The sequence below is a fragment of the Nycticebus coucang genome, chromosome X (genome assembly GCF_027406575.1).
Source record: "Nycticebus coucang isolate mNycCou1 chromosome X, mNycCou1.pri, whole genome shotgun sequence".
NCBI lineage: Eukaryota > Metazoa > Chordata > Mammalia > Primates > Lorisidae > Nycticebus > Nycticebus coucang.
In genome coordinates, this window is record NC_069804.1 from 11996891 (window position 1) to 12019350 (window position 22460).

At 41.1% G+C, this 22460-nt stretch overlaps 1 protein-coding gene across 4 annotated transcripts in view; it reads left to right on the forward strand.

Moving 5' to 3' along the window:
- Window positions 1-852: 852 nt before the first annotated feature.
- RAB9A (RAB9A, member RAS oncogene family) overlaps window positions 853-22460 on the forward strand; it is a 41287-nt gene continuing 19679 nt past the window's right edge. For 2 of the 4 annotated variants that reach the window (XM_053580608.1, XM_053580611.1), the window contains exon 1: window positions 19584-19726. Coding sequence is in view for 1 of the 4 variants with exons in the window: in XM_053580616.1 (XP_053436591.1) it covers window positions 1001-1174; window positions 6788-6894 (281 nt within the window). In the remaining 3 variants the exon portion in view is untranslated. Of the gene's footprint in view, window positions 1175-6787; window positions 6895-19560; window positions 19727-22460 lie in introns of those variants that run through there. The other 2 variants (XM_053580616.1, XM_053580610.1) reach the window with 2 other exon arrangements.

Here is a 22460-nt window from a genome sequence, read left to right on the forward strand (position 1 = left end):
TTTCCCACATCACTCTTCTTTTGTCCCTGTTACTTTTTTTAGATAAAATGTTGGATACAATTGCAGCTCTGTCTCTTCCCTGAGCACTTCCTGTGATGAGAAGCTCCTTTCATTCCCCATTGCCATTTCTAAATACCAGCCAGGAAGCCTGTAGCTGGCAGCGCTCCACTGCCTTGGCAAGAGCTGGGCCTTCATCTTCGAGGTCAGATTGTTTTGTTATTTATAACTTCCCAGTAAATGCAAAATATTTTACTAAAATAGGTATTCTTTTTATCTCTCTGAGGTACTCACTGTAAGTGCCTAGATTATAGAAGACTCCTTGCTTTCAAAAGAGCTGCACAGGCGGAGGGAGGGGAGAACAGATGACAACCTCATATAATCCTATTTGCATTATTATTTAAAATTAGGTCTCCAGAGAGATGTTACCATGTAACTGCTCTGCAGTTATGATTGCACCTTGCTTTACCGTTTGCCAGATGCTGGGGGCAAAGAGATGATTAAGATACGGTGCCAGACTTCACGACCCACAAAATGTAGTTTAAGTGCCATGTGATGTAGTTAGCAATCCTTTTCTATTTTCAGAACTATGAGAGAAACATGGACTGGAGAGTCGGGGTGCCAGCGGACCCTAGAAAATTGACTAACCCTGCGTGGGTGGGTCAGGGAAGCCTATAGAAGCCATGACCCTTAGGGCAAATCTTGAGAGATGTCTAGGCAGAAGAAGGGGGAAAGTATACTTCTGCATGATATTTGCTACATTTTTGGCATTTTAAAAACAGCATCTCATTTAATCTTCACAAATACCCTCCCACACAGCATTTTAGAAGTACACAGGGACAAGGCCAGGACTACTTCATAATAAAGCAGGTGGGTTCACGGGGCCAGGGGTGGGCGGTGGCATTTGTTTTGCATATCAGTTTGCTTCAAGAAGCAACACCAGGCTTCCCATTAATTCCAGGCAAGATGCAGCTGTTGGTTTTTTTAAATTGTGGTTCTTTCAATGGCAAGGGGATGGGAGTTGTGGATTCCACCTTGGCCTGGCATGCTGTGCTTTTCTTCTGAAGAAGAAGAGATTGAGTGGGACCACCTGGCATGGGCTGCTGCCTCTGCTGGCACAGGGGAAACTTCCCAAACCTTCTGTGGCATCCATGTGGTTTATCTGGCTTTCCAAACAGTGAGTACTTTTTTAAATACTGAAATTCTAAAATGTAAGAACATGGAGCTTTTTAAGGGACATTTACATGTTTATAGTTTTATGAATTTGAAGACTATAAATACTACCAGACTATAAAAGACTACAAATACTATTTTCTACAAAAATAGAAGGCCTTTCTGTCTTCATGTTCTGCCTGTATTACCTAGGGAAATAACAATCAATTATGGAAAAACTGACAAGGCACGTTGCATCCTTTGTTAAATTATTATAAGTGCCCTACAGCTATGGTCCCCAAATCCCAGGCCTGTTAGGAACCAGGCCACATAGCAGGAGGTGAGCAGCCACTCTCCATCACTCACATCACCTGAGCTCTATCTTCTGTCGGATAGGCAATAGCATTAGATTCTCATTGGAGCATGGACTCTACCGTAAACTGCACACATGAGGGATCTAGTTTGTACACTCTTTTTTTTTTTTTTTTTTTTGTAGAGACAGAGTCTCACTTTATGGCCCTCGGTAGAGTGCCGTGGTGTCACACGGCTCACAGCAACCTCTAACTCTTGGGCTTATGCGATTCTCTTGCCTCAGCCTCCCGAGTAGCTGGGACTACAGGCGCCCGCCACAACGCCCGGCTATTTTTTGGTTGCAGTTTGGCCGGGGCTGGGTCCGAACCCGCCACCCTCGGCCCTACTCACTGAGCCACAGGCGCCGCCCTAGTTTGTACACTTTTTATGAGAATCTAATGCCTGGTGGTCTGAGGTGGAGCTGAGGTGGCAATGCTAGCTCTGGGGAGCAGCTGCAAATACAGATTCTCATTAGCAGAGAGGTTTGACTGCACAGAGACCATAATACAATCAATTGCTTGCAGACTCACATCAAAACCACCCCTTCCTCCTCATTCCACAGGAAAACTGTCTTCCGTGAAACTGGTCCCTGGTGCCAAAAAAGTTGTGTTACCAGGCAAAGAGGGTCCAGCAGCCTGTTGCTGTCAGCCAAATGTAGAGACAGGGATTAGGTCTAACACGCTTTATTGTCAGAAGACCAGCAATTCTGGAGAACAGCCAGAGTAGCTTCTCAAATCTGTTCTGCTTCAGTTATAATTTTAATAGTTTTTATAATGGGATACAAGGAAACAAACCTAGAAAATTTTAAGTATCTAAAAGAACCAAAGAAAACAGCATAAATGTAGCCTTTATTCTAACAATGTAACAATACTTAAACTACATGAAAGTAACCTTTTGTTACTATTATTTGTTATTGTTGCAGTATACTGTTATTTGTAACAGTATAGCAACACTTCTTGTATAATTGTTACTCCCTCCCCCAAAATCTTTTGAGGTAAACATCCTCATAATCATGGTGGAACTTTAACTGGTAGACATGAACGAATATGGGGAGAGAATGTGGGCTGAGCAGACTAGATCAGCTGTACTGCTTCAGTTTAGCTTCTCAGACACTATCTTGTGGGCTTCTTTTCTGGGTTCAGTTGATAAGAGAATAAAAAAATAGAATTAAAATAAATTTGTTGGACATATCCTTGCTTTTAAAATATAAACAAGATACAAATTGGAGTATGATCCAGGTAGTTATTAATCTTTTTCAAATGATGAAAAATGTTTTTTAAAAATCTAAAACAGCCATAGATAACTTACATATCTAATTTAAGCCAGTTAGAATATCATCCTTTCAAAATTTACTTTTAATTTTGGAATATACAGTATTCGCTTTTGAAATGTGTGCAAATGTAAACATAGCTAGCTCCCCGCAGCTGCTTTTAGGTCATCACAATGGTTTCACAGTTGTATTCCCCTTATGTACTGAAACAAAAAATCCAGAAATCTCCAAGGAGCCCCGAGTGATGTTCTAAGTCATCTGGCTGGATTCCACCTATCTTGCCTGTCTGCAAATGAGTGAAAACACAGAAGCTGCAAAGCCAGTTTCAGTTTTCTTTTCTCAACCACGACACAGCCAAACACTTGTCCCTCATAGCTCTCACCCACCGTGTGTGAATTAACATGCACGTCAGTCACGAAAAGCTGAAGTGAACATTCACCCGTGTCTACGAGAAAAGCATGCACGAGAAAAGGTTCACATGGACGGTCTTTTCAGATTGAGGATTTCTATTTCTACAGTTTTGTTTTCTTTCAACAGATGGACTTTCATCCCCCAACTTTGTAATGTCTCACAAATTGCTGAGCAGAAAATTGCCAGATAAATTAATTGATGTCTGTGAACATTTAAAAATGAGACAACAGCTCAAGGGCCCAGCATGATAAAAATGTTCTAAAATTGACGGTGGTGATGAATACACATCTCTGTACATATGCTAGCCACTGAATTGTACACTTTAAATGGGTGAATTATATGTTATGTGAATTACAGCTCAATAAAACTGTTACCAAAAAAATCACATGAGCTTGGAAAAATAAAATCTCAAGACCCCAAAACTTGTAATGCCAGAAGGGAGACCCACCCACATCACAGAGTCCCAAAGCTGCAGATGCTGGCATGGGTGCAAAGAGAAGGGAACACTTACGTACTGTTGCTAGGACTGCAAACTAGTACAGCCTGTTTGGAAAGAAGTATGGAGAATCCTCAAAGAGCTACAAGTAGATCTTACATTTGATCCTGCAATCCCATTACTAGGTATCTACCCAGAAGAAAGCAAAATCATTTTACCATAAGGACATTTGCACTCAAATGTACATAGCAGCTCAGTTCACAATCGCAAAGATGTGGAAACAACCCAAGTTGAATGGATTAATGTATACCATGGTATAGTATTCAGCCATAAAAAGATGGAGACTTTACATCTTTTGCATTTACCTGGATGGAGTTGAAGAACATTCTTGTTAGTAAAGTATCTCAAGAATGGAAAAACAAGCATCCTGTGTACTCAATACTAATTTGAAACCAGTAAGTGAATGACTGCAGGCCTACAACGAGAGGAAAAACACAATTAAATTCCAGAAGGGGACGGGGGGGAGGGGGGAGGGGAAAGAAGGAACTCAGCAACCCCCCACCTAGCAGGCACAATGTAGGGGTACATGGCACACCTCCTGAGTGAAGGACTCAAATACAACTTGGACTTTTCCTGACAAACACAAACAATGTAACCTAATCATATGTACCCTTATATTAACCTGAAATAAAAAAGAAAGAAGGGAGGCCCAGACTGAGAATCAAATCAGACAGCATTGCCATCCTGTCGCCAAAACAAATAGCCATAATTTATGCAGAAGTCAGGTTCCCATAACAACGAAGGTCTTTTGCCTCTTGCAGCTTGCTTACAGGGAATTGCCTGGTTAACCCTAAACCTTTCAGGGTATATGGCCCCTATAAAACATACACTTGACAATTGTAACCTTAGAGCCACAACCTAAATAAATCTCTGATCCTGAGTTCTGTTAAGTTTCACATTGAGATGTCAACTGCAAGTTTATCTCCATAGATGTGAACCAAGGACAGATGAGATCAGTCACTCCTCTGCCTACTTTATTGTTTTTTTGTTTTGTTTTCTTTGAGACAGAGTCTCATTATATCGCCCTCGGTAGAGTGCCACGCATCACAGCTCACAGCAACCTCCAACTCTTGGGCTTAAGCGATTCTCTTGCCTCAGCCTCCCAAGTGGCTGGGACTACAGGCACCCGCCACAACGCCCAGCTATTTGTTGTTGTTGTTGCTGCAGTTTGTCATTTTTGTTTAACAGGCCTGGGCTGGGTTTGAACCCACCAGCCCCAGTGTAAGTGGCTAGCACCCTAACCACTGAGCTACGGGCAACGAGCTCCTCTGCCTACTTTGAGGAAGACCACATAATTGGATTATCTTTCCCCTATTCCTTTCTTTTTTTTTTTTTGAGACAGAGTCTCACTATGTTGCCCTCAGTAGAGTGCTGTAGTGTCACAGCTCACAGCAACCTCAAACTGTTGGGCTTCAGTGATTCTCTTGCCTCAGCCTCCCAAGTAGCTGGGACTACAGGCGCCCACTGCAACTCCTGGCTATTTTTTTTGTTGCAGTTGTTTAGCTGGCCCGGGCCGGGTTCGACCCACCACCCTCAGTGTATGTGGCTGGCGCCGTAACCAGTGTGCTATGGGCGCCAAGCCCCCCTACTCCTTTTTTGAATGTTTGCCTTATCTTACATAAAATATAGATTTACTGAATACTAATTAGATCCTCATAAGAATGTGATCATTCGCTTCACTGCCTACCCCTCCATGTCCTTTCTCTTCTGTATAGCCTTCTCCTTTATATACCCCATTTCCAAATCCCTGGACAGAATGCCTAGGCCATAGATACATTTGTGACCTGTGTTTATCCTGGGTGTGTCCTTGGACTTTGGCTTAATACACCTCTCTTGAGCATGACTCTGGGTATTATTTAAGTTATCAGACTGATGGAGGGAATTGGAGACAGGATCTCTAGGGGTTATTTGTCCTAGTGACTCATTCTGAATCTTTAGTGTTCCAATTTATTCATGCGTATAATGGCAGTCTTCCTCAAATGGGGCTTTCAGGGAGGCCCCAACTCTATCGCCAACAGACAAAGAGTAAGCCTCCCAGGGACTTTGAAGCTCTTGGGAGTTTCCTGGGCCTGGCCTTGGTGGTTCAGCATAGAACCTGCATTCACAAGCTCATGTGTGATCCCAAAATTTCTTCCCCATTTTTCAAGCCACAGATCTGAGCTGAACTATCAATGCTATTAAACCTAGAGGAAAATTGAAACTATGCTAGAATCAAGCCTAAGCAGTTGGTATTTCCATTCCTACTTAGATCTACAATCAGAAAAGAATTGTTAATAACTGCAGATGAAATCAATCCCACACCATCGCTCCTCATAGTGAGGCCCTCAGATCGGAGGTGTCGGCATCACATGGGAGCAAATACAGAGAGATGGGCCCCACCACAGACCTGGTGAATCTGAGTCTGCACTTTCCAAAGTCTTCAGTGATTCCTGTGCATGTTAACATCTGGGAAATGCTGTCCTTTCCACAGGAGCTGGGCCTATGATGAAATGCCCAAGTTCTTAGCTAATACTTGTCTCTCCACTTGTATCAGTCTCATCCTCCACATTGCTAAATTCAGGAAACAATGCTCAGCCTTGAAAGCTATCTGCAGCATTTAATATGGTTTGCTTTCTTCTTGAAAACACTTTTTCACATGGCTCGCAGTAGGTTACACTCGCCCTGGTTTTCCCTCTCATTGGCACTCCATCTCAGTGTTATCTGCTGGGTCCTCTTTACTTTTCTGACTTTTTAACTGTGGAATGCTCCAGAATGTAGTCCCTGGACCCCATCTATATACACTTGCTCTTTTGGTGACCTCTAATTCCATGGCTTTCTATACCATCCATATGCCAGAGACTCCCCCTGCTCATCTTCAGCTTGTATCTCCCGGCTGAATTCCAGACCCAGAAATCTAGCAGCCAACTTGACAGCTCTACTTGGATGTCCAAGGAGCATCTCAAATTTAACATGTTTAAAATCAAACTCCCTATCATCTTTCCAAAACCTGCTTCTCCACTTAATGGCAAATGTACCTTGAGCTAAAACCTTGGAGTCTCCTCTCTTTTTCTCACATCACATTTCCAATCAATCAGCAAATCTAATTGGCTCTATTTCAAATATATTTCCAGAAGCTCAGTTTAAAAATGGGCAAAAGATTTGATGAGACATTTCACCAAAGACCATCAAAGAAGACACAGGAAATGGCCAACATGCACATGAAAAGATGCTCAACAAGGTTAGTCCTTAGGGAAATGCAAATCAAAACCACCATGAGACGCCACTTCACACCCACTTGGATGACAGTAATCAAAAACATGGAAAATAACAAGTGTTGGTGAGGATGTGGAGAAATCAGAATCTTTGTACATTGCTGGTGGGAGTGTAAAACATTGCAACTGTGGAAACAGTCTGGCAGTTCATTAAGAAGTCAATGATACATTTATCAGACATTGCAGCAGTTCCACACGTCAGTATGTGCACAAGAGAAATGAAAACGTACATCCATACAGATTCACATGCGAGCATCCATAACAACTCTATTCATAACAGCCCCCAAATGGAAACAACCCAAATGTCCATTAACTGGTGACTAGATAAGGAGGACATTATAGATGCCAAGGAACTACTATTCCACACTAAAAAGGAATGAAGTACTGATACGTGTAAACTTTGGAAACACTTGCTAAATGAAAAAAAAACAAAAAACCAGTCACAAAAGACTACAGATTGTATCACTCCACTATATAAAATGTCCAGAATCTGCAAATCCCTAGAGCCAGAAAATAGATTTGTGGTGATGTGGGGCTGCTGGTGGGAGAATGGAGCAACTACAGATGGGCGCGAGATCCTATTGGGGTGATGGGAATGTTCTAAAATTCGATTGTACTGATGGCTGAACCACTCTTGTCAATTTGCTCAAAAATCATTGAGTGGTGCTCTTAAAATTCTCCCACCAGCAGCAAGTGAATTTTGCTGTATGTGAACTATGCCTTGATAAAAAATGTTCAAAAATATCAGAATCAGACCACATATTATGTTCTCTGCCACCATCCTGGTCCTAAGCCAGCATTATCCCTACCTGGATGGCTGATGGTCATTTAGATGACTAATAGTCATACACATACCCCTGCTAAGTGATTGAGTGACTTCTGCTCCTTTCTGGTTTTTTTTTTAAATGGAGCTAATTCACCATGGAAATACAATGCATGTTTTTTTGCTTGTTGTCTGTCTCTTCTCACTAAAACGTAAGTAAACTCCACAGGGTCAGAGATTTTTGTCTTTTTGGTTCAGAGCTTATCTCCAACCCCCAGAATAGTTTATGGCATGCAGAAAGTCCATAACAAATATTTTTTGAATGAACAAACCAAGAAAACCAAATGAGCCAGGAAAATATGACATTGTCAATACATACTTATATTTATGTAAAGTATTAAAAACAACTTCAGAGGCAGTGATTATAATTTTATGACAGGCAAAGCATTTTGAGAGTAAAAGGAATGTAGAATTGGGAAAAAGAGCATTTTTTCCCCAAAATATTTTGGAGATTTTCTTTTTCGCATACATAGTATCTTTGAGTGAGACTATAAAGTCTTAGGCTGTGTATGCTTAAATTTAATATAATTGTCTAGTTCTGGTATATTTATTCCCTCTCTTGTGAGTTACTTTCTATCTTAGTGTTCAATAGCATTGTCACAGAAATAAAGAAAAAGAGAAGACAAGATGAAAAATAAAATATGATTGTTGTTCATTGTTTTACCTGCCAAAAGACCCTGCAAGTTATAGATACAGGATGGCCATAAAGTTTGTGTACAGTTTAAAACAGTGTGCAATTTAAAATTGCACACAAACTTATGGCCACCTGTATAATAAATATAGTTACAAGAGGTTACTAACATTATTTGTTGTTATTGTTGACTTAATTATCTATTAGCATGTATTACAGACTATACTTGGGCATATGTCAGTAATTCTAGAAGTGGCTCTTTGTAAATAAACACTGTAGAACAGCGGTTCTCAACCTGTGGGTCGCGACCCCACAGGAACTGTATTAAAGGGTTGCGGAATTAGGAAGGTTGAGAACCACTGCTGTAGAACCTCCATAGCTGACCATCTCCCACACTGACCATATCCTGAAGTTGACCTAATTTCATAGACCTGACATGCATTATATGTACATATCAGAATAGCCTAGTTCCTTATGTTGACTACCTCTCTATGTTGACCAGTTTGTTACCATCACTTGGGTAGTCAACTTTCAGAGGTTCTACTGTAATTTTCTCGAAATTATATCCCTAAAAACTATTTGCAACTTACAAGTTGTTTTGTGAAAATTTATGTGAGTTTATTTTTTGTTATAATTCTGTAGGTTTTAGTATTTTCACAACGTTGTTCAATTATCATCACCCTCCATGACCCCCTCACTCCAGGCCTGGAATCTACTTTCCATCCCTAAGGCTTTGCCTGTCCTGGACATTTCACAGAAATGGAATCATGCATCAGAATCATGCATGACCTATTGTGTCTGGCTTCTTTCGCATGAACTGTTTTTTTAAACTCAGGGTGTAAACCATATTTTACTAACCAAAGAGATTTTATTGACCTTTAGTTAAAGTGCATTTTTAACTTAATTTGCATAAGTAATGACACTTATACTTGTCACAATTATACTTCTTCAAACTTTGGTGTCAAAAATTATTTTTGATTAACCACATGCAAAATTTGACATTTTGAAAGCAAAATGCTCTTTGATATATACAAGATAAAAAGGTCACAAGATTTTTTTTTTTGAGAAAAAGGAAGTAAGGATATTTTCTCCTAGTTTTTTAATTTATTTAGCAAAGAAGAGTTCAATCAAATTTCATCACTAAAACCATTGTATTTAGTAAGGACAAAACTTAGGGATTTTTAGCAAGCTGGATCAATTTTTCCCCCCATATGCTGTCTCCCAAACACACATTTATACCTTTGATATAAAAATATTGTACAAAAGATGTGACATAAAATTATTTGATTTGTATGGCTTGTTGAAAAGTAGTTCTTTCCTTACACAATTCCATTATATCTCTGGTCTAGGGAATTCCATACTTAGCACATCCTATGTACTTTCTCTGTTCTATCTCTTCTCTATTTTATCACTCCCTTATATTATTTGTGGACATGTTTTTTCCCTTTAATTGTCCATCAAGTTCTCTGTGCAGGTCTTAGTTATGTTTTTGTCCTCAAAGCCCCAAGGTTTAACTCTGGGCTCATTGGATGCTTAATGCAATTTTGCAAAATAGATTCGTACTTAAAATTAGAGTGGAGTTTCAATATAAGCATGTTTCAGCTGTGCGTATGGCTACATACACAGCGCTTCATCTAACTTAATAAATGGGATTGAACCCAGTCGCGAGGAAAGTAATTTATTCAAAATAAATGTATTCCATTCATGCGATGGAATTTGAAACTTGCCAGATTAATAAAACAAAAGTCCTGAGTAGTAAGAGCTGTGTTAGATTGTATTATTTATTGTTCAAATATTAGATGCCCTCCCAGTGGGAGGGATTCTCTGTCCAGATTCTAGGACATACACTGATCAGATCAGGCTTTGCTATATGATTTGCAGTGCCCCTCCCAATAGGAGGATTATACACCCCAATGTGTGACTTCCTTTAATTAGCAAATATAGGAGGAAATGATGAATGTCACTTCTGGGTGATAGCTTTAAGAGCCAGAAGAGGTTTTGTTTTGGTTTCTTTTCTCTGAACAATATATCAGATAGACACTGATGCAGATAGAGGCTCAGGTTCATCAGCTTGGGGCCAGAGGGAAGATGACATGGAATAGAACCACAGCTGATTGGCTTGGTGCCTGTGGCTCAAGCCACTAAGGCGCCAGCCACATACACCTGAGCTGGCTGGTTCAAATCCAGCCTGGGCCTGCCAAACAACAATGACGGCTGCAACCAAAAAATAGCTGGGCGTTGTGGCAGGCGCCTATAGTCCCAGCTATTTGGGAGGCGGAGGGAGGACAATGGCTTGAGCCCAGAAGTTTGAGGTTGCTGTGAGCTGTGATGCCATAATACTCTACCCAGGGGGACAGCCTGAGGCTCTGTCTCAAAAAAAAACAAATAAATAAAAGAACCACAGCTGACCCATAATGAACATTCAGGTGAGAAAAACATCTGTTTTGTGAAGCCACTGACATTTGGGGGGGGGGTCCTTTTTTTTTCTTTTACCACAATGTAGCTTAGCCTAAGCTAACAGATACATTGTTAAAAGAGGTGTCATTCTGGGCGGTGCCTGTGGCTCAAGAAGTAGGGCGCCAGCCCCATATCCCGGCGGTGGCAAGTTCAAACCTGGCCCCGGCTAAAAACTGCAGCAAATAAATAAATAAATAAATAAGAGATGTCATTCCACTTACCTGAATTTATATTATGAATTACAATAAGTTTGAACTAGATAATTTGTAAGATACATTCTAACCTTGCATTATTCAGGGTTTGTGGTTGCAAATAAAGACATCAACTCATTCTACCTTAGAAAAGGAATTTACTGGGCAGATATTGTGTATCTCTTAGAGATGAGGTTGGAATTTGAACAGTGGAGGCTGGAGCCTCAGTCAAGGCCAAAACACGAATGCCCTAAGATGCTGCTGCCACTGTCAGCTACTGGGTACTGCCATTGGCCCCATTAGTGGTCACTAAATATTAGAGGTCACAACTACCTGTGCCAGAGTGAATTCTGAGCTAATCCAGCATTTCTGTGTTGCTTGCCCAAGACTCAGATCTTCAAAGGGAGTATCTGATTCACTGGTTTTGGGTCTCATGTCTATATTTTTTGTTGCCAGGGTACTAGAAAAGCAAGTATCTGTCCTTTGGGGCTTTTATAATGAAAAGACTCATGAAATAGTTGATTCTCTAAACATCAGAAGGGCCTTCAGAAGCTAAGCAAACCCTATCCCTTGCAAAAGACAAATACACCCACAAACTCTTAGAAGATAAACTTTATCTCCTAATGTATGTTTCTTACTAAGTCATGCTTCTCTTTATGAATGTATAACATAAGCAGTATAGTATAAATAATTGCATTCTAATGGAAAATTCATGTCATGGATGTGCATATTCTAGTCCAGTGTTGTCCAATAGAATTTTCTGTGATGATGGACATAGTCTATACACTGTCCAATAGGTTAGCCATTAGCCAAATGTGCCTATTGAGCAGTGGAAATGAGTTTAATACGATGAAGGAACTGAATTCTGAATGCAATTTAATTTTACATTGAAATTTATATAGCCACATGAGCCTAGTGGCTACTCTATAGGATGGCACAAGTCTAGTCTATTCAGGCACCATACCTAATTATCTCCATGAAGGTCTTCACATGCTTTGTGTTAGATTTATTCCTAAGTGTTTTATAATTTTGTTATTAAAATTGGTACCTTTTTATGGATAACTGCCCATGATTATAAATGGAATTTATATTTGGAAACACTTTTATCTAGCCACCTTGTTAAATTCTTTTCATCACAAATTTTCTATAGAGTTTTAGGATATTTTTCCTGTTTTAAAGGGCATACTTACAGGTTTTTTGGTTTGTTTTTTTTTTTTTGTAGAGACAGAGTCTCACTTTATGGCCCTCGGTAGAGTGCCGTGGCCTCACACAGCTCACAGCAACCTCCAACTCCTGGGCTTAAGCGATTCTCTTGCCTCAGCCTCCCGAGTAGCTGGGACTACAGGCGCCCGCCACAACGCCCGGCTATTTTTTAGTTGCAGTTTGGCCGGGGCCGGGTTTGAACCCACCACCCTCAGTATATGGGGCCGGCACCTTACCGACTGAGCCACAGGCACCGCCCATACCTACAGGTTTTAACCGTTAAGTTAGGTATGGTGGTACACACCTGTAATCCCAGCATTTTGGGAAGCCAAGGCCAGAGAATTGCATGAGACCAGGAATTTGAGACCAGCCTGGGCAACATTGCCAGACCCTATCTCCAAAAATAAGCTTAAAAAAAGTTTTAACAAAACATTAAGAATAATGTTTGGTATTTGTTTTTACTAAATAGCTCTTATGAAATTAAGGATCTTCCCTTCTATTCCTGGTTTGCTAAGAGATTGCTTAGCATGAATGGGTGTTGAATTTAATTAAATGCATTTTTTCTTTCTATTTTTTTTTTTTTTTTGAGACAGAGTCTCAATCTGTTACCCTGGGTAGAGTGCCTTGGCATCATAGCTCACAGCAACCTCATACTTCTGGGTTCAAGTGATCCTCTTGCCTCAACCTCCTGAGTAGCTGGGACTACAGGCACCTGCCACAATGCCCAGCTAATTTGTACTACTCTTTTTTTTTTTTTTTTTTTTTTTTTTTAGTAGAGACAGGGTCTCATTCTTGCTCAGGCTGATCTCAAACTCCTGAGCTCAGGCAATCCACCCGCCTCAGCCTCCCAAAGTGCTAAGATTGCATGTGTGAGCCACCGTACCAGCCTTAAATGCATTTTTTCATCTGTGGAGTTGATTGCATGTTTTTTTCCTTTAAACTGTTAATGTTAAACTACCTAGCTTTCCTGGATACACCAAAATTATTCATAACAAATGAAATTCTATTGTTTTGTTTCCTCTTATTAGTCACTTTGTCCTACCTCTTTGCATATCTAATAATTTTTTATTGTATACTGGACATTGTGTTTATACAAATGACACAGAAATGCTCCAGATAGTGTGTTTCACCAATGGGGGCTCCTCTTTTCTCTATTAGGCAGATAGGATGGATTTATTACCGTAATGAAGTCAGGGATTTAATTTAGGCTGAGTCAGGCCGCAGCTGTGGCCAGGTACCTGCCCCAGCTTGGATTATTTGTGCCTATGTGGAGGAGGGGCTGGGGGTGAGCAGGCAAGATGAGAGGTAAGAAGTTGGTTGTGTGTGGGTCATGGTGGTCTCAGCTCTTACACCCAAAAGGTAAAAAAAGCTGCAAATGGGCATTGGGTATCAGATATACGACAACGGAAAGGCTGAAAGAGGAATACTTCAGCGTTACTATCCTGAGTTCCAGGAGCAGCACAAAGGTTTTGGATTTACCTGTGTGGATTAGGGAAGGCTTACATCTGAAGGAAATAGTGGCCAAGATACCTGGATTTTTGTCTTGCACTAACCACTAACCACAGTAGCCTAAGGCAAAGTTTACATTGGGAGGACTTAGGAAGTACTTTTAAAAGTTGCTTTAAAAAGCTTCATTAAAAAGTGTCCACTTATTGCCCAAAATTAATTAATTAATAAATAAATTTATTTATTTTTGAGACAGAATGTCACTCTGTCATCCTGGGTATAGTGCCGTGGCATCATAGCTCACAGCAACCTCAAACTCTTGGGCTCAAGTGATCCTCTTGCCTCAGCCTCCCAAGTAGCTGGGACTATAGCCACCCACCACAACGCCCAGCTATTTTTAGAGACGAGGTCTCACTCCTGCCCAGGCTGGTCTAGAACTCCTGAGCTCAAGCAATCCACCCACCTCAGCCTCCCAGAGTGCTAAGATTATAGGTGTCAACCACCGTGCCTGGTTTATTGCTCAAAATTTAAATAAAAATTACCCAGAACCCTACTGCCATAAAAATTCAATTGTTTTTATTTTCCTTGTCGTTTCCCATTCTTTGTTTGTAAACACTAATGTGCACAAATGCTCATACAAACTTTTTTTTTTACATAATTGTAATTATAACATATATGTGATTTTCCTTCCACTGCCTTTAAAAGTAAACTTGAAAGTTTAGGCATGGTGGTTCAAGCCTGTAATCCTAGAACTCTGGATGGCTGAGGCAGGAGGATCCCCTGAGTTCAGACGTTTGAGACTAGCCTGAGCAAGAGTGAGATCCCCATCTCTACAAACAAAAAAAAAAAAACAACAAAAAAACCCAGAAAAACCAGCCAGGCATTGTGGTAGGTGCCTGTAGTGCTAGCTAATTGGGAGACTGAGGCAGGGGATCACTTGAACCCAGGAGTTTGAGGTTGCTGTGAGCTATGATGATGCCAACACACTCTACCTAAGGTGACAGAGAAAGAGACTGTCTCAGAGTAAAAAAAAAAAAAAAAAGCTCACTCAGTTCAGTTTATCACTCACATTCATCATCAACTCAGTAAAGGGACTAAATTCCTCACTTCATTCTTGAATTTGAATGCCTGTTCAATTTTGCTATTTTTAATTAACGGACTAAAGCTATGTTTGAGTATGGCAGAGAAAGAGCGCTACTATTGAACCTGCAAATGTTATTTTTAAAAGAGTATGCTAAGTCTAGTTATGGCTAGAGAAACCATTATAATTTCAGGTTTCCCCCCAATTATGAAAATTTAGCATTAGTTGGCACATTTTCTTTATTTAGATTTTGTGAAAGCTGCTATTTGCTAGGTTCTTAGTGAATTGCTGTTTATTCATGTTGTATCGCTCTTCCTACAGCCCTTCCCACAGCTGCCTGATCATCCTTAGGGCTTGGCAGGTGTCACTTCCTCATTCTTTCTCTGGTATCATCACCCTGTCTTCCCACATACTGCACCTTGTTTATTTCTTCAAGGTTCTGAATCCGATTTCAAACTACACATTCATTTAGTCGCTTATTCAATGTCTCCTCTGATCGCTAAGCTCCTCTAGGAAAGGGACTGAATCTATGTTATTCTCCAAGGTAAGGTCGTATGATATACATAAAGCTGGTAAATGGGAGCAAAAATGTAGAGGAGTGTGGTAGTCCTCAGAGAGGAGGATGGTGGCTGGGGACACCCCTGGAATTCCTCCTGTGTCTTGTTTACCACTGCATTCTCGTCGCCTAGCACAGTGTGTACACTTGCTGTGATTTTGTTCGAATAAATATTAACATGAATTGACTTTTCATTTCCTGAAAATCTTAAAATCACCCAAGGGAAGAGAGTGAATGTGCCTATGTTACAGGCATTGGAGGGGTTTTAGTGGGTGTGGGGGTTATTCACAAACTTAGGAGGTGTGAATTGTGTTACCTCCTAAATTTTGTGTCCCCTCCTTCCAACACTGGACAGGCTGAGGCAAAGAAGCATGTCGGTGGCTTTTTTATTTTTTTTTTAAGAGACAGAGTCTCACTATGTCACCCTTGGTAGAGTGCTATGGTATCATAGCTCACAGCCACTTCCAACTCCTGGGCTTAGGTGATTCTCTTGCCTCAAACTTCTGAGTAGCTGGGACTACAGGCACCTGCCACAATGCCCAGCTATTTTTTGTTGCAGTTTGGCTGGCAGGTTCAAACCTGCTACCCTCAGTATACGGGGCCGGCACCCTACCCACTGAGCCACAGGCACCTCCCAAGCATGTCAGTGGCTTTTTTTTTTTTTTTGTAGAGACAGAGTCTCACTTTATGGCCTTCTGTAGAGTGCTGTGGCCTCACACAGCTCACAGCAACCTCCAACTCCTGGGCTTAAGCGGTTCTCTTGCCTCAGCCTCCCGAGTAGCTGGGACTACAGGTACCCACCACAACACCCGACTATTTTTTGGTTGCAGTTTGGCCGGGGCCGGGTTTGAACCCGTCACCCTCGGTATATGGGGCCGGCGCCCTACCGACTGAGCCACAGGCGCCGCCATGTCAGTGGCTTTTGACTTCAACATCAACCATTGGATAGAATTTATGGGACCCATGAAAGAATATATGGTCTATCATGATCAAAGGTCAGAATTTTCATTTTATCACATCAACCTGAGACCAGAAATTCTGAACTTTGCTCACTGATGATGCATAGATTCAGGATGATGCTCTCATTCCTTTTTTTGCTTTGGAACACCTTTTTAAGCCAAGCTGCCAAAAAATCAGATTTCTGTCATTTCCTCATATATTACAATTTTATCTGAGTTAAAGATCAGTATCAAAAGCTCTCTATTAGTGGATATTAGTTCAAGAAACATGCTGAAGTTAATTTCTAGGCAAGTCAGACAAGTGTGACATCAGTTTGATATATCAAAAAGGTATACCATATATAAATATGTATGTATATAGATAAATGCTTTATTAAACATTTCAAATTATATTCAAAAGTTGTATATGTAGAGGGTGCAAAAAAATGCATACACATTTTAACAAAGGAAAAAACTGTTTAAAAATTATAATACTGAAACTCTGTTTGACTTCTGTAATTGCAAGAGATACAGATATAATATACAAGATAACAAATGTCATAGTATATATTATTACAAATTTAATACAGTTTTTCCTTTCTTAAAAAATATATACATTTTTGCACCCTCTGTATTATAAAAACTGTTTCCTCAACCAAATTTGACTTTTATTTCATATGCTATTTGGCAATATTCTTTGTCATTTAACATTACATGTTGTTATCTATTTCACTCTGATTTTAAAATCAAATATAAGTCACTTTTGAGTCACTTTTGTACATATTTTATACTTTTTCCATCCTTAGTACAAGAGCATCTATGTGATATTGGGAATAAATTTCTTATTTTGGCCAATGACTTGGGGAAAATATCAAATTTTCGATTATTTAAATATGTAATTTAATGGTCAGATTTCCTATCATTGAGTTCTCTGTTTTTTCTTGTGTGTGAAAAGTATGATCAATTCGATTATAATCAGTATTTATTTTAGCTAAGTCTGGGGATCACATATGTGTAGCTTTTCATCAGAGGTGTCAGAGGTGATTTCTTTCAGACTTCAGCTTGATATGGGCTATTAACTTCCAGTGCTCATAGTAATAAGTAGGTGTCATTTCGAGAAGGGAATCATTAACGTGTAGCAACCTTGACCTCTTTTTGTTCCATGAGTGATGCATTGGCATTTATAGAATATAAAGATGAAAATACTAATTAGATGAAGGGACGCAAACTAGGTCAGTTTTTAAATGTTTTCATCAATGAACAAGTTCCTGGAGCAAGAGTAATAGAGACAATCTATCCGACTTGTGTCCACTTGCTAACCATATACATCCAACAAAACTTCCCCAAATTTGCCCTTCAGAGAAAAATCTTTTAGCCCACTCTACTTTTGCACTGAAAAATAAATAAAGTAAAAAAGTGAATGGTGGAAGAGACCAGAACATGCTATAGCATTCTTAAATGTGACGTTGACAAGAATCCAAGTAACAGTTATTTCAGAAAAAGTTACTTTCTTAGTTCTTTCTCCAGGTGCTGACTGTGAGCTACCCTCGGATATGTTTGAATGCCTCCTTAACATTTTTTAACAGCCTAGAATCACTCACAGGACCTTTTTTTTGTGAAAGCTCTTGGATTTCTCATGGATTACTATAAGATACAATAAGTCCATAACAGCACTTGTTAATAGTTGGTTGGCACTAGCACAGATACATTCCTATTCCATCACCTTTTTTTTTTAATTTTTTTTCTTTTCTTTCATTTTTTTCCCATTGCTCCTTGACAATGATTATGACATACGATTTTCTGGTAGCATTTCATTAATGACGCTGTGGATTGCTTATTGCAATTTGGCCCATGTACATGACACCATTTTTTTCTACTGGAAAATTAACTCTAATATTCATATATGCTTTATTTGGTTGTTTTAATTATCGTGGGGTTTTTTGTTTTGTTTTGTTTTTTGCTGGGGCTGAGGTTTGAACTCGCCACCTCCGGCATATGGGGCCGGCACCCTACTCCTTTGAGCCACAGGCACTGCCCAAATTATTGTGTGTTTTAAAACAAGGTAATGAATTATCTCTTCCTCCTCCCTATTTTCAACAGTTTGTATAATATAAAACTTTATATATTTCTTTGGAGAAATAACCTGCAGATAAAAAATAGATTTTTTAATAAGAAAAATTCATTTAAGCCCGAACTCAATCTTTAGTCAGTGTTTTATTTTCACAAGTGTTGTAAAATTGTCTTTTGTAACTTGTGAGAAACTCTCAAATCCAGTATAACCTTTCTAGTGCTAAGTGAAAAGTCATTACTTAAAATGATCCCCCATAGAACCATACATTTAAATTATTATGGGTTGCAAAATCATGAAAGTGAGATCCTTCTCTAGGAAAACAAAGTCAATCTCTTGTACAAGATCTATTGAAAGGTCACTAAGAGTCCTTCCTGCCTCCAGGGGCCTCTGTCATAGGACCCATGTGCTCAACTCCATATATAAAGTGAGGATATTAAGAAGAGTTTCTCCAATATCATCTTTAGTCACTATTGCTTTATATATAAAGTTATCAGTGGCAGTATTTTAACAAGATTGAAGAGAAATTTTAAAAGCTTAATTTACAGATCTACTTGTTTGTCCTTTGTCCGTTTGCACATTAATTATCATCACCTTGATATTTCCATCTTACCTAAAGTTTTTAAAAATAACTATTATCTGGGAGGCCGAGGCGGGTGGATCACTTGAGCTCATGAGTTTGAGATCAGCCTGAGCACGAGTGAGACCTTGTCTCTACTAAAAATGAAAAACTCAACAGTGGCTCAGGCCTGTAATCCTAGTACTCTGGGAGGCCAAGGTGGGTGGACTGCCTGAGCTCAGGAGTTGGAGACCAGCCTGAGGCACAGCCAGACCTGTCTCTAAAAATAGCTGGGCGTTGTGGCGGGCGCCGGTACCCCCACCTACTTGGGAGGCTGAGGCGAGAGTCTGAGGTTGCTGTGAGCTATGACGCCACAGCACTCTACCAAGGGCGACGAAGTGAGACTCTGTCTCAGTAAAATAAATAAAAAAAAATAACTATTATTTCATACTCGCTCTTGCCTGAATTTGGGCAGGAGGATCCGAGGAGCAGCAAACCCTACCACAAACCGCGATTTGTTCAGGACAGTCAGGGTGCGGGCGAGGATGGGGTGCACCGGCCCTGAGGCCCTTGCTTCCCCGGGATCTGCTCCTGGGGTCTCGCCTCCCCTTCGCCCCGCCTTCCCCCGGCCTCCTCCGCCTCCCCAAGCCTCGCTCCTCCCCCGGCCCCGCCCCGGCCCGTCGCCATGTTGTTCCCTGTGCGTTGGACAGGAGCAGCTGCAGCTGGAGCCGGGTGGCGCCACCACTGCAGCCTTCTGCCTGCCAGGTCCGCGGCCCTCTTTCCGCTTCACTGCACCCAGACAGGCCGGCCCAGAGCTCCCGAGGCGTCCTCCGTGTGGCCGCGAGGTGAGCTGGGCTCAGGACTCCCCCCGGGTCCAGACGGTTGATGGGTCGGGGTGCGTGGGCGTCAGGGTCGGGGTGGGGTGCGCGACAGGCTAGCGCGAGTCACAGGGCGGCCCGGGGAGAGGGGCCGGCTTGTTCCCCTGCCTCCTACTGACGCAGGAGGAAAGACGGGTTCTCATACCCACAGACTCCGGGAGAAGGACTGACACGTATCCAAAGCCCTGGGAGATTGACACATCGCGGGGAGAGAGAAACGGAAAACACCTCAGGAGCGCTATTAAAACCCAGACACTCGGGAGAGGGGGGCGAGAGGCGCGCAGACACAAACGGAGAAATAACACCCAGTCGCCTGGGAAGACACGTATTCGCCTTTCCCCCAACCACTTGGGGACACCCACATCCACACACCCCAAACCAAACCCTATACCTGAATGATTATCGTAGCGACAGCAAAAGACCGTCTGACGTTCTACCTAGTGAACGTTTGCTTGGCCTTGTGACCACTTAGGTGAGGAGTTGGAACTGCAAAGCCAATCCTAGGGGCTGCAGGCGGTTTGGAAGCATTATCTGATTCAGACGCTAGCTAAGGTTTCAGAATCGTTGCTTTCTTTCCTCCAACTGAGTAAAAAGGCAAGATGAGAATTTTAAGTGCTGACTAAATAGTTGGTGGGGTGTTTTTTTAATGTTGTTTATTTTGGATTTTGAGACAGGGCCTGGCTTTGTCGTCGTGGCTAGAATGTAGTGGCATCATTTTAGCTTACTGCAACCTCAAACTCTTGGGCTTGAGCGATCCTCTTGCCTCGTCTCCGAGTAGCTGAGACTAGAGGCACACGCCACAACGCCCGGCTTATTTTTCTATTTTTAGTAGAGACGGGTCTCCCTGTTTTGCAGGCTGGTCTTGAACTCCTGAGTTTAAGAGAGCCTCCCGCCTAGGCCTCCCAGAGTGCCTGGCCCATTTTTTTTTTTTAGGAGATGACACGTCCCGTGACCACAGTTCTTTTGAGGAATAACTTTTCTACTAGTTTCCAAATTGGCACGTGACTGCCATCTTTTCATGGAGTTTTTTTTTTTGTTGTTGTTGTTGTTGTTCTGATAAAATCTTTGGGCAGGATTTGATTGCTTTTTTGTTTATTTGTTTTGGTTCTTTTTTTTTTTTTTTAATGTGTTTGTCATCCCCCTCTGGCACCATTGTAATGGAAAGTCCCTACCTTGCCTGTAATCTCAAAAACTGCCCAGCGGGGAAAAGCTAACTGTGAAGGAAACTCAGAACTACTCTGTTAGGAACTTTCTTTTAAAAGCTTATATTGAAGTTATCATATGTTACTTAGATTCCCTAATTTAAGACTGTGATGTGACAGTCTGGTATTTTGAGTATTCTTGAGTACATTTTAGTAAAGTCTTGGTTCTTATACTAAAAAATTTCTGGTTTGGTGGCTTATTTATTTGGGGGAATTTCGTGATTTAGGGATATTTTTTGTTTATTATTTGGAATGTTAGAGTAGACAGGCAAAAACTTAAGTTGAACATTATTTGCCTTGACTCCAAACCAGGTTCTTGGAGACAAGGGAAATACCTTAATGCTATTTACTCTTTTCCAACTTCTCTCTTTTTCTTTCTGTTCATCTCAAGCACTTCTACACTACAGCACTCTGGGGCCTGACGGTATGTTCCTTTGGTTTTAGAATTTATTTTAACCTCTTCTTATTTCTTGCCATTTATTGGGTACTCACTCTGACAGTAAATGTTCTGTGGGTCTAAATCCTGTACATACATCATTTCTTTCTTTCTTCTCTTTCTTTTTTTTTTTGAGACAGCAGTCTCAAGCTGTCCCCCTGGGTAGAGTACCGTGGGGTAATAGCTCACAGCAACCTCCAACTCTTGGGCTCAAGGGATCGTCTTGCCTCAGGTTTTCTATTTTTAGTAGAGACGGGGGAAAGGGGTGGGGTGGGGGTGTCTTGCTTTTTGCTCAGGCTGGTCTCAAACTCGTGAGTTCAAGCAATCCACCCACCTGGGCCTCCCAGAGTGCTAGGATTACAGGTGTGAGCCACTTCGCCCAGCCCATCATTTTGTTTAATTCTTAGAATTTCTGCAGGGAACTTGCTGGGACATAGAAAGGTTGGGTCTCTTTCCCAAGGTCATGCAGGCAGTAAGGGAGTAGAGCTTGGATTCAAAGCAAATCTGTGTGATTTTCTCGACTGGGGGACAATTTTTTTTCTCCCAAGGGACATTTGTCAATATCTAAAGGCATTTTTGGTTCTCGCCTGGGGGAAAGGGGAGGTGATGCTGGCATCTCGTGGGTAGAGACCAGATTTGCTGCTAAACATACCATAACCTACAGCACAGTGCCCCGTATCAAAGAGTTGTGTGGCCCAAAATGTCACTAGTGTCATGGTTGAGAAACCTTGCTTTACAGCACTCTGTGTAACTCTAGAGCTTAACATTTCAACTATTTCTGTAGTTTTTCAAATGCAGTGTTGTTTTCCTATTTAGGATACCTCATCATTTTAACAGTGAGCTGGGGAAAATTCTCTTGACTAAGAGGCATATTCATTTGAAAGATTAAGGAGTGAGCGAATAATTTCTGATAACAGAATCTGTTTTTGTTTTAAGGCAGAAGTGACAAAAAGAACTTGAGAGCTGTTCAGAGCCATTGAGTTTAGCTTTTACATTATTCCAATCCTCTGAGCAACCTGTCTAGCACTGATGCAAAGGTACTGATAAGGGTAATAGGGAGTCC